Here is a 14,017-nt window from a genome sequence, read left to right on the forward strand (position 1 = left end):
AAGCATATGTATCTGCTTTTTTGCTTGATCTAATAAGTACAATGAACGGTATTCCAAAATGAAAATAAAAAAATAAAATTTACATTGATTATAAGAAAACCCACAAATCTATGGTCTTATATGGTCTTAGGACTATGATCCCATAGAATCTATATATTTATATAAAGTTGGGACTACAAGAGGTGATATGACATCACTATTTTTCATTTTTGTATATTCTCTATTATCTAACAAATAGAGAAATTTTCTTTCAGATTTTGCTTTTCATATTCTTATAATTAATTTGACTGTTATTAAACAATTAATATGTAACAGTTCATCAAAAGACCCACTATCTTATCTAATTGAAACCTTCTTGATGATAAATTAAGAAATAATTTATAAATATTTTTAATCACTCTTCTCCTCTGCCTCACCTTAATTTATAAATAGCAACAAAAAATATGATATCCCATGTAAACATAAACACAACATAAAAGAACAGAAAATAGCAATGGCTCTAAAATATGTGTTTTTCATTTTGGTCCTCACTTGCCTGATCATGGAAACTATTGCAAATGCAACCAGCATGAATGATTGCCTTAACAACATTATGAAACCAGGCTACGATCTTACAACAAGATTTGAAGCTAGCGAAGGCCTAACGGAGTGCTGGAACGCGTTAATGGAGCTGAAATCATGCTCAAATGAGATTGTTATATTCTTCCTTAATAGTCAGGCTGATATTGGCCCTGCTGTTGCCGTGCTATTGATATCATCACCCGTAATTGCTGACCTGCAATGCCGAAGAGGGAAATATACTGAGAGGCTATTGTAATGCATCTTTTGCTCTTTCTCCAGGTGGCCTCGAGGTGATATATCAACCTCATATTTCCAAGGTTTTAGCTTAGACAAGGTGCATCTATGACACTTCTATTTCCGTTGTGTTAATTTAGCTAATGCAATTTTAAATAATTAAAAAAGTCTTTTTGTTTTAGCTTTGCTTTATTTTTTTCATGTTGTTTTTTGGAAGTCTTGCCTCTTTAATCAAATAAAATAAATCATTAAAAGTAGAATAAGAAAAAAAGAATAATACTAAATTCTTTTTTCAAAGCCGCATAAGCGCAGTTCTATTTCCTAGTACTAAGATATAATAGAAGTTTAAAACCATTTAGGATGTGTTTGGGAGTGAGGTGCTGTAACTTTTAAGCCACAACTGTTATGGAGTAAAAGTCATAGTTGTAGAGTAGAACTAAGATAAAATGGTTGTTGAGCTACCAAAAACTAGCTGCAAGGTATTACCAAACACCTTGTCAATTGGGCTTTGATAGTTCAGTTGGCACACATCATTCTTAAATACACGTTTAGAATATTAAACTAAAATTCAATAATAATCAACACACTGATTAAAAGTTACAAAGACACATATTTACAACGACCTATACCTAAAATCCTTGACTAAAATAGAATTACAACCTAAATAAGAATTAAACTATATACGAAAAGAAAAATTAATTAATACAAAATCTAATTTAAATAAAATAATCTTAAACTTGTAAAATTTAATCCAATTAGGTTTTCTTGCTCTTCATCACTTTTCCAAATCCAATATTTTCATATCTATATCAAAAAATTAAGTTGTATATTCACATACAGCTTCAAGTACTAGAAGGAAACTTGGGCAATATCCCGAGAGTCCATAAGTATATATGTTTTCATAGGATATTTATTACCAAATTCAACCAATTAGTGGTTCTCACCAAATCTAGCTCAATCTGATTCAAGCAAATAAATTTATATTTAGGGAAAGATTGGACTAATAAGGGTTTAAGCATATTTTTCTAATGTTCAGAACAAGTAGTGTAGCTAAGGTCAGTTGTGGACCCAGAAATTGTTTCTAAGAGGGGCTTAGTGCAAACGTACAATACAATTGAAAAAAAAAACCAAAAATAATAAGTGCCAAATTATTGAACTCTTGAATTAATGATTTTCAACACATTAACGACTATCCTCTACACTTTTTCAGTTTTTTAAAAGGTTACATACAATAATAACTTCATTGTCTACTTTATTAACAATTTGAAATTTTGTTGTTTTCAAGCAATGACTTAAATTAATATAATTATTTGAGGCAAACATAAAACGTCCCACTAAAAGTAACAAATTTAATTCATCAAATAACTCCAACTCAACTAAACCTATTTAATTCATATAAGAAAACCTTAATAGTTTCTTTTTGTTTGATTTGAACATGAGAAAGAGACCGTGTAAATACATTTTTAAAATTAAAAAGCTAAAAACCCGGTCACTTTTGGCTTGATATTTTTGAAAATTTAAAATTATTAGATGAACAATTACGTCAATCAATTAAATCATGTCTTGGGCATCAATTTCAAGTCCTAAAAGCATATAACAATCTAAAAAATGGGCCAAACATACAACATATTTAAAAAGAAAATTTGTAAGTGTAGAAAAGAATTTAAAACTTTTAAATGGACTAACTATAGAGTGATGATATATGGCCCCCTTATTTTATCTCATCACCCTCCACTTTTAAATTTATCTCAATTATTTCCTAAATTGTCCTTATAAAAAAAATCATTATTTTTGTTATAGTTTCTTTTCTCTCACGGGCATCACCACCATCCCTTATACCAATCTTCATCACTAATTCACCATTGCCACCAAGAAAAAAATAATTAAACAACAGAACAGAATATTTTTAATTGAAACAAAAATCAAATAATCAAATTAAGATTACAAAAATTTAAATCCACAAAATGCACAATTATAATAAAACTAAAACCCATGTAGTCCAAAATCATAACCCACGATCCAAAGTCTATAAGTTAAAATCCAAAATTCAAAGCTGGCCAATGTCATTGTCCTAACTTCTAAGTTGCCTTGCATTTAGATTGTGCTAAGTTGAAGTTCTTCCATGACTTTTGTGGACAATCAAAATGACTACAAACGTCTAATTGGATTTAAATAGTCTCATTGCAAGGTAAAATATTCACAGTAATAAATTAATCTTTAGAAAACAATGTATTAGTGTGCAACTTTGTCAAAAAAAATTGAGTTTTACAATTTTAATTGACGGTAATGAAGAAAATAGGTGTTGTTTTTGTAAGAATAACAAACACAGTGAGATAACAATTTACACAGTAGCTAAACAACAAAAACCAGCTACTGAAAATGACAAATGAAAACAGAGAGCAAAACAGAAGAGAAAGAAACCGAAACAGAAAAATAAAATGGAACCCGAGGCCTGCACAACGCAGTATCCTTAAAACAGATTTACCACCTACTGGAGTGCTTTAGGTTTGCTAGTAACTGTTTCCCAGGATACAACGGGCATGAATTTCCGGCTAAGCACAGGCTGGAAATTCCGGCGAACCACAACAGCGAACTCGATCAGAGAAAACAAATGACGAAGATGGAGGAAGAAAAAACAAGTGTGCTTTGTGCTGGTTTTTTTTAGAGTGTCCAAAAAACAGAAGAGGAGGTGCCTTTTTATAGTCATGTGAGGATGTAACAGCTTCTTTGTATTGAATTTTTGAATTCAATATATGTTATTAAATTGCTGTAACAGCCATTGAATTTAAACAATTCAATTCAAAAAATTGAATTGCATAACAGTAAGAAATAATTGTAAAACTGTTACAACTCGTTTGAATTCAAAGAGGTGTGAAACTGTTACACAAAAAATTCAAAAGGAAATTAAAAACGTGCCATGCAAGCTTAGGTGATTTTGGGCTGACATTCGCATACGCAGGACGCGCGGGCGCACACGAGTTCAACCAAATCGGTCTTGGATTTGCACCCCCCCTGCGCAGGCGCGTGTGGAGAGAGCCTCTATCCTTATAATTCTTATTCATGCATGGTTAAGTGTTTATATATAAACACTAATCCCTAGACTTCTTTTTCCCATGTGGGATAAGCCTCATTTCCTTTCAAATTTCGAACTTCAAGGGTGAACTTTGAGAGACAATCTCTCATTCACCCAAGTACCATTTTGAGAAAATAAAATTATATTTTTGAAGTAGTAATGGAATAGAATCCGATCCTCACAAGAATTCTCACTTTCTCTAAGTGGGACCCACTCAAAATAGCATGATATGCTATTTTTTCAACAATCCCCTACATGAATGAAAATTGGTAGTAAAACAGGAAAACATCTAAATTTTGACATCAAAACCATTTTTAACTTTAATGATCGAGTTTATTGGATTGATACCTAGCACATGATAGGTAGGTGTTATCCTTTGAACCTTCCCTTGTAATAGTATAATTACTTTTCTAGCTGATCAGTAAACGCGATGTCTTTGAACTGTTCTGCCATTAGTGTAAATGATCATATACTACACATAGGTATTTCTCCTAACACTGTTGAGTTCTCATGGTTATGTTCGTTTTGGCCTTGAACATCTACCTGGTTCTGCAAGAGTTTCTAAGAGCTGAACCCATAATAGCTCCCTTTGAAGCGGCCCCACTTTTCTCTCACATAAGTGTTATCTTAATTAAGAGTATCCCGCATTACTCCGCTTGAATTTTCCGACGCATAAGAATCATTAAGAGCCTAGCTCAACCTTATTCCCCACGGGCATCACTGTTTCATCATAGGAATGGTCAATGAGGTAATCCTTTCAAGAGAATGACCCCCATAGTGATCCAACTTTAGTATTTAACAAATAGGTTGTCTTATTGAACCTAGATCTTGGGATCTCCAGTCAACTAGGTTGGGTTTTCCTTTGTTATTGACTAATCATTCTATGGGTTTTAATCACATTCCCCTTGATGATTTTTCTACTAGCTCTCTATTTAACCGTTTAGTTAGCGGATCCGCAATGTTATCTTTTGACCTCACAGTCAATAGAAATAACTCCAGTAGAAATAAGTTGTCTAATGGTATTATGTCTACAACGTATGTGTCTAGACTTACCATTATACATATTGCTTTGTGCCCTACTGATAGCTGATTGACTATCACAATGTATACAAATTGTAGGCACAGGCTTTGGCCATACCTTCTAAAAAATTGCGTAGCCATTCTGCTTCTTTACCACATTTATCTAATGCAATGAATTCAGATTCCATTGTAGATCTGGCAATTACTGTCTGTTTAGAAGATCTCCATGATATAGCTACACCTGCTAGTGTAAACACATAGCTACTAGTAGATTTTGAATCTTTTACATCAGATATCCAATTAGCATCACTAAACCCTTCTAATACTTCTGGATACCTAGTATAGTGCAGTCCATAATTACGAGTGTATCGGAGATACCTAAGTACTCTTACGATAGCTTTCCAGCGATCAGTTCCTGGATTACTCATATATCTACTAAGTTTACTTACCGTATAGGCTAGATCTGGTCTGGTACAATTTGTTTAGTACATCAGACTGCCTATTATTCTAGCATATTCTACTTCAGAAATACCCTCTTCTCTAGTTTTCGATAGATGGATACTAGTATCTAATGGAGTTTTAGACATAGTATTATCATCTTTATTAAATTTTCTAAGAATTTTATCTACATAATGAGTTTGACTTAGAATAAGTCCATTAGAAGCCCTCGAGATTTTAATTCCCAAAATGACATCTGCAAGACCAATGTCTTTCATGTCAAACTTAGACTTCAACATATTCTTGGTAGATTTAATCATGTCATCATCACTCCCAACAATGATCATGTCATCAACATATAAACATAAAATGACATAGCCATTTTCTGTTTCTCTGACATAAACACATTTGTCACACTCGTTGATCTTAAAGCCACTTGTGATCATCGTATGATCAAATTTCTCATGCCACTGTTTCGGTGCTTGTTTCAAGCCATATAATGACTTTACCAACTTACAAACTTTATTTTCTTGTCCTGGAGCTATAAAACCTTCAGGTTGCTTCATGTAGATTTCTTCATCTAAATCTCTATTTAGAAAAGCCGTCTTTACATTCATTTGATGTATCTCGAGATTGCGCAAAGCTGCAATTGCTATTATCATCCGAATGGAATTTATTCTCGTAACAAGAGAATAAGTATCAAAGTAATCAAGGCCTTCTTGTTGCCTATAACCTTTAATTACAAGCCTAGCCTTGTACTTATCGATTGATCCATCGGCTTTCATTTTCCTTTTGAAAATCCACTTATACCCCAAAGGTTTACATCCTGGAGGAAGATCTACTAGCTTCCAAGTATGATTTTGTAAAATAGATTCAACTTCACTGTTAATGGCTTCTTTCCATAAAGCGCCTTCAGCTGAAGTTACAGCCTCTTTGATGCTTTGAGGTTCACTTTCTAGCAAATATGTCAGAAAGTCTGGACCAAAAGACTTTTCTATTCTAGCTATTTTGCTACGTCTAACCTCAATTTCTTGCTCTTCTTATTCTTCTTCTTCTTCTGGTGCTTTATCATTTTCTTCATTTTCAAGTGTTATTTCATGAAATTGTCGCAATTCTCCTTGATTCCATTCTAGAATTGCAAGGAAACACATGTTCGAAAAATGATGCATTTCTTGATTCTATTATCGTATTTTTGTGGACATCTAGAACTTTAGACTCATGCACCAGAAATCGATAAGCACTACTGTTTTGTGCATAACCAATGAAAATGCAGTCAACAGTTTTTTGTCCTATTTTCATTTTTTTATTTGAAGGAACCACTACTTTAGCAAGACACCCCCACACTCGTAAGAATTTATATGAAGGTGCTCTACTTTTCCATAGCTCATACGGGGTTTTATCTTCTTGCTTTTGGGGTATCTTATTTAACAAATAATTAGCTGACAAAACAGCTTCTCCCCACATATTCTGGGGTAACCCAGAACTTATCAACATTGCATTCATCATTTCCTTTAAAGTTCGATTCTTTTGTTCTGCAATCTCATTAGATTGAGGTGAATATGGAGCCGTGACTTGATGTATGATTCCACTTTGTTCACATAGTGACATAAACGGAATAACATACTCACCACCACGGTCACTCCTTAATTCTTTAATTTTTCTATTAAGTTGATTCTCAACTTCATTTTTGTAGAGAATAAACTTTTCCAAAGCTTCATTTTTTCTTTTCAATAAATATACATAGCAATATTTTGTGCAATCATCTATAAATGTAATAAAATATTTATTACCACCTCTTGTTTGAATGGATTTAAAATCACAAATATCACTATGTATTAAATCAAGTGATTCGGTGTTTCTTTTAATTATTTGGAAAGATGACCTAGTTAGTTTTGCCTCAACACAAGTTTCACACTTATGTTTCAAATTAATTTGGAAATTGGGAATATGCTTCATGTTAATTAATTTACGCAAAGAATTAAAATTAACATGTCCTAATCTACCATGCCAAAGATTAGAAGACTCGAGCAAATAAGCAGAAGAACTAGCTTTATTATTAATTATTGGTTTCAGAGTCATTACATTGAGCTTAAATAGCCCATCATTAACATAACCATTTCCCACATACATCCCATTTTTTGACAAAACTACTATATTTGACTCAAACACCATTCGGAAACCATGTTCAACAGCGATCCAGACACCAAGTTCTTCCAAATTTCTGGCACATAAAGCACATTGTTCAGAGTCAGTTCTTTCCCAGACGTCATCTTCAAAATCACCTTCCCTTGACCCTCAATCTCAGACGTAGCCGAATTCCCCATGAATAGCTTCTCTCCATTGCTAACTACTTCAAATGAAGTGAACAACCCTTTATCCGAGCAAACATGTCTAGTTGCTCCCGTATCAATCCACCATTCTCTCGGATTAGAGCCAACCAAATTCACTTCTGAAACCACTGTAGAGAGGTTTATGTCTGAAACATGTTGAGTGATGTTTTCTACCACATTCGCCTCTCGCTTCTTTTTAGGCAACCTGCAATCCAAAGCCTTGTGACCCATCTTATCACAATTAAAATATTTTCCTTGAAATTTTGTTTGCTTCTTGGAAATTCCTCCTTTCGGACCCAATTTTTTTTATTTTATTTTTAGGTCCATGTTCAACAAAATTTGCCTTTGCCATAGAAATAACCCCTCTTCTTTCTGCATTTCTGTTATCTTCCTCAATTATGAGCTTAACAACCAGCCCTTCAATATTCATCTCTTTTCGTTTATGCTTCAAATAGCTCTTGAAATCTTTCCAAGCAGAAGGCAAGGATTTCAAATAATATAATTTGAAGCTCTTGTACTTGACTTATTACAGTTTTAGAATCCACCAATTTATAATATAAGAAGCGACCAACATCAAACTTTTTGGTACCCGCATCCTCGGTTTTATATTTTCGGTCTAAGGATTCCCATAGCTCCTTGGTTGTTTTATTTCCTATGTATACGTTATATAAGGAATCACTAAGGCCATTCATTACATACTTTTTACATAAAAAATCTGAATGGTGTCATGCATCAATTGAGAGACAATTTCTCATTCACCCAAGCACCATTTTGAGAAACTAAAATTATATTTTTGAAGTATTAATGGAATAGAATCCGATCCTCACAAGAATTCTCACTTTCTCTAAGTGAGACCCACTCAAAATGTGCCCTCAAAGTAGCATGATATGTTATTTTTTCAACAGTTTTAGATAAGAGAGAGAATGTAGACGAGAGAGGAAATAAAATTATTTTTTTTAATTTTTCATAAGGGTAAATTTGAAAATAAATGAAGTTAATTGAAAAGTAGGGGCAGATGAGATAAAGGGGGTCAAATATTATCACTCATAACTATTATATGTTTAAATAAACTTTAACACCCCATAAGGGGCTTCAACCCTTTTTGGACCTATGCTAGATCCATCCATGGCTGAGGTAACGTGCGTGGTCAAATGAGCTGGTATGAATGGTGAATTAACGTGGTTATATAAGGGTAATAGTGTAAAAAGCTTAATGGAACTCTTGGGAGTGATGGATGTGGGGAGCTCAAGCGAGTTCAAGGATAATTCCAGTGAGTTTAGATTATGGGATAGTTCAGGTGAACTCATACATAAAATACAATCTGGGAAACGAAATCATCATAATAAGTGAAAATAAATGTGAACAATTAAAAAAAAAGAATGTACAAGGTTTGCTATTTAGCCTACATCTCTGGAAGTAATTTATCCCCAATCCACTATGTATATGAAGTATTATATAATTCTCTTTAGAATATGAATAAAATCTCACTAAAGGTTATTTATAGTGAATAATAACATGAGAAGGAATATGAGTTTAGTGGAGATAAGATAATTCTCTAAGAGAAGAGTAAGAGAAAATTCTTTAAGAAGGTGAAGTAGTCAAGATCTTCCATGAAGTTCTTAAAAATGGAGAAATCTTAACAAATAAAAATAGTGGAAGAAAAAGATGAAACAGCCCAAAAGTTTCCAAAGAGGAAGGGTAAACCAAAAAAGAGATTCCATTCTATGTGCCTTTCCATGAATATATATAGATTGGGTGCCTTATGAACATTTTTGTCTTTTCTGTCACATGACCCCTCTTATATGTAAGACCCAAATATCTCTTATTTTATTCAATTTTTGCCCTTATAAGTGGCTAAATTTATGCCGTGTGTCAACGTGCGGGGTGAAATGAGGTAACGTGCGTGGTGAAATGAGCTGGTATGAATGGTGAATTTATGCCGTGTCTCTCACTTCTCTCTACTTCTCACCAGCTAGATGGGCATATGAACAATGCACAAACATGGCCAATTAAAGACCCATATGATGGTAATGACATAATACAAAATGCAATAAAACCTCTACACAGAAATTCAGTAAAGAACTTTTGTTTTACATAAAAGTACTAGCATATAAAGATTATACTTGTTCAAGAGCATCCAGCAAAATATGGCCAATTAGTTAAAAGTACAAGCTCATAATTTATAAGCATATATGATCTTATGGATTAAATGCCCAAACTCCCAATACTTAGCCACTTGCAAGTTTACATTTTAGTAGTCGAACAAAGCAATCAGAAAAAGAAAAATGCCATATATGCTAGAGAGATTGGAAGATCCAAACATACTCAGCATTAGGATGAACAGACAACTAACTTTCGATCTTTCAATACAACTCAAAACAGAAGTATCTTCCTGATCCCCTTTAAATTCCAGAAATTCACCCAAGACAAATTTGTTGCCTTCAAGCTGTAACCTGCGAAAAAATAGAAAAGAAAACTTTCATGTTTTCTTTCCAAATGACAACCTTAATCAATCATCTGAGAACATCATCACATATACGGCTAAGAACTTGGACTAATGGGACAATCGGAAGGCCAACTTAAGCCGAAGACGAAGATCAACATAATGAATTGAATATGGTTCTTAAACCAATCAATTCCAACTTTATCTGAATTTTTTTGACATGAGGTAAATCTGAAGTTTCTTGACATGAGGTAGGTAGAGGCATAAGGTGCCATCAAGGAGCTAAACTTGGGGATTGCAGAATGCTCGAGCAATTAACAGTGGAATAGACAATGCTTGCCAAGTTAAAAAGAGCAAGAAGCTTTTACCACAGAAAAGTGATTATAAATTGCCTAGTTCACCAAACAAAATAGCTTTTGTCATTCAATTCTAAAATGGAGGTCATAAATCAATATTATATACAAAGGAAATAAAAAAAAAAAGAAAAGTCAAAAGATTTATGACTTGTTGAACAACCTGCTATAACATGCAATCTCAGAACTGCAACAATAAGTTACTCAAATTCTGCAATATAGGGCCACTTTTAAATATGAACACAGAATGGAAAATTCCAAAACAAATTCATATCCCCCAAAAAAAAAAAAATGCACAGATGGTCCAAACAGCAACTATCTCAAAAAACCTACATCCTGCTTATTCCAAAAAAAAAAAAAATCAAAAGAGAAGCAAAAGAAAAAAAGAAAATAGGCAGCGTACATTCTCATAAACCCATGTCTCAGAACTTTGTTTCTAACACCAGCGCACTGTTTCCACAATTTTGAAGCCAATTGTGAACCAGTTTTGGTGCAACATCATTGTTAGACTTTCAATACCTGATATTGGTCACTTACTTAGCTTAAGCTTTTGGGTTAAGCGGTTTTTAACATGGAACCAAAGCCAAGGTCTGGTTTTCATACCCCGACATTTTATGCGCTTTTGTCTCTATTAATTTCCTAGTAATTTCATGGACTTTTTATTATTATTAGAAAAGGATCCACATCAATACACCTTGATTTCATCCAATCTCACAGGATCCATGATACACGAGAAAGGACGCGTTAGACCTTAAATACTACTTACTATTGGGACCTTGCATTTTAGATTAAAACTACTTGCTGAAGTGGTTTCATAATACTATTACAGCAGTCTCCCAGAAGAACAAAAATTAAAAACACTTCTATTTAAAACTTTCTTTGTTGTATCTTCAAAAATAGTTATGCATTTCTTTCTTCATACCATCCTACAATCCTTACTAGTTACCATTCTCATTCATGGATGAAGATACCACAATAATACATCTTATGCAGGCGATTCAACAGTGTTTCAATTTGCAAGTTTAGCTGTCTAGTCAGTCTAGATGTCTCATCAAATTGCAAACAGACAAAATAGAAAAATATGGGGACAAATTAAATGAGCTTTGGAGATTTTGAGGCACAAATGGAAGCATACCTATCCCACATTGGAGCGGTCTGAAGAATAAAATTGAGTTTGGGATGATCTGGCTTCAGTTGTGTCAATTGGTCATAGGTAATGACCTCCGGCAGGTTTAAAGAAATGGGGCTACAACCCAAAAATATGAAATAAAATTATAAGTTCCATAAGAAGACTGCACCAACTAATTTAACACCATATAAAACATTTGCAGCACATCTAGTGAATTAGATTCCAAATTCATGCTCCAATTTCTCAAAAAATTATTTCAATTGTCATAGACAATATCATTCATATCTAACTGCAGTCTAATATTTGAAAATGAGAAGCTAGGAATGAAATGAAAGGCATCCTCATCACAAGATGTATATGCTTAAAAGCAGGGTAATAATCCTCTAGGTCAACCGAATCATTAAGAAAATTTCTAACCCCAAAATCAGTCCTCAAATATTGCTGCCAAACATGGCACAGCGTGCCGAAATCATAGAAGCACTAATCATATGGCAAATAGATATGAATTTAACACTTAAAAAAATAAATATGAATTTAACGCTTTAAAAAACAAATGACATTACATGCCTAGCAACAATATAAATATGTTAACGCACACCGTAATTTTGTATTAGGAAGTATCACTTTGCAAGATAAACATCTTTCTCCTGCAGGAATTCCCCTTTGTTCAAGATATGATTCAAGAATTGAAGCTTGATTTTTAACTTCGTCCACCTGAAACAGAGAGATTCAAAGAAACAATTCAAATAAGCAATCAGACGTATTTCTTTTCTTAATTCTTAATTTCTCACTTTCACATAAAACTGAAACAAGTGAAAATAGGGACCCAGCAAGAAAAACAGCATAGGCAATATCTTTGAAAAGCCTGCAAAAAATTGTGTGAAATAATGAAAAACGATGGAGTCCCATCATTCCATACCATAGGATAGTTGTTTTAGATAAAAACATAGTTGTTATAGGTAAAAACATCAGGAACCACTTAGTTCATAGTCATATAACCTGTGACAAGAAAACAAATAATTCATTTAGACCATTAATATCAACTAATTATGACAATTTGGTCCAATGGTTATTACTGCACACATTTCACAGAAAAATATGACTTTGGAGATAACCATTAAGTTAGATATAAGATTTTTTTAGTTAGTAGTTGAATTTTATGGAAACTGTTGGCAAAAACCATCCTAGAAGCAATGCTTAGTCAGTAATAAAGAAACAGCCACTTTTAACTATAACTAACCGGATTAGGGTGAACTGCTTCACCCATGCAAACCCAGCTGCCATCATTATTGATTGATACAAGTCCAGAAAAATTCTTGACAGATATCACCACTTCCTCCCTGTAATTATATACTTTGATGTTATCACATACATATGACCCTATATCACAAATTTTCACAATTGACAAGAATGTTGAAAGAAAAGAGAAGAAGAACTAAACCCATGAACATAAATACAAACAGAATGTAAGAAGCATTAGAACCCATGACCTCGTGATCAATTTGGCTCTAACATCATGTTAAGCTATCATTAAAAGCTAATTAATTACATGGCAGGTGAATGCCCATTGATAGTAGTTAAGCTCTTAACATATGTAACCAACCCAAAGAAGTCAGAAATAATTACAGTGGGAGCAAGGACAGAGGTAGTATATTGGTTCAGAAAATCTGCTAAGAGACTTATACCATTGAGCCCCCTTGAGTTTTGCTATAAAAAGCAGTAGTGCCCCTAAGCCTATATCTTGATCCGCCAGTGCATTCATTTTACATTAACCCAGAGAAAAAAAAAATAGAACATTTACCCATTCTTGACAAGAACTATATCAATATTCTGCAGAGAACGTGTTTCAGGATCAGGAATTCGGAGCCCCACATATGCTGTTCCTCCATAAAGCTCCTCAAGTCTACAAATTTGTTATATGTAATGATATGATAAAAATTTTAAAATAATAACAATAATAATAAAAATCAGACTCTAATAATAAGATCAAAAAACTATAACCCATATAACTTAAAATGTTACCTATTGGCAACTGAGGCTGTGACAGTATAATCAGAAGTCTCCGCGTCCGAAACGACGTCGTCGTCGGCAATCCACTTGAAGATTTTGTAAATGACCAAACCGCAGAGAAACCCCACACATAGAGTCGTTAAAGAGCCTTTCATCTGCGCCGTTTGGATCTCAGAAATTTTGTTCCTTTTTTTAATTTTGCTGGAAAATATACTGTAACTATCATACCTGCTCTATTTTTCTTTTTGAAAAGTGGTTGCTTAGAAACGGTTTTTTTTTTTTGGCGGGTTTTATTGGCTGACTACCGTTGACCATACATTCATAGTGCCTGTCAAATTGCGTTAAGCTGTGATGCAGTGTAACATAGACTATATTATGTATAATAATATTTTATATTATCAGTTTATATTAAATTAATATCACTTA

General features: G+C 33.4%; 1 protein-coding gene across 1 annotated transcript; it reads right to left on the reverse strand.

The window, feature by feature from the left end:
- Positions 1-12,571: 12,571 nt before the first annotated feature.
- LOC112099086 lies at positions 12,572-13,746 on the reverse strand. The gene is made up of 4 exons (XM_024186189.1): positions 13,604-13,746; positions 13,383-13,484; positions 12,822-12,921; positions 12,572-12,580 (listed from the first exon to the last, which is right to left on the reverse strand). Exons 1-4 carry the CDS (start codon positions 13,744-13,746, stop codon positions 12,572-12,574), a joined length of 354 nt encoding a protein of 117 aa, XP_024041957.1.
- Positions 13,747-14,017: the final 271 nt, after the last annotated feature.

The sequence above is a fragment of the Citrus clementina genome, unplaced genomic scaffold (assembly GCF_000493195.1).
Source record: "Citrus clementina cultivar Clemenules unplaced genomic scaffold, Citrus_clementina_v1.0 scaffold_4, whole genome shotgun sequence".
NCBI lineage: Eukaryota > Viridiplantae > Streptophyta > Magnoliopsida > Sapindales > Rutaceae > Citrus > Citrus x clementina.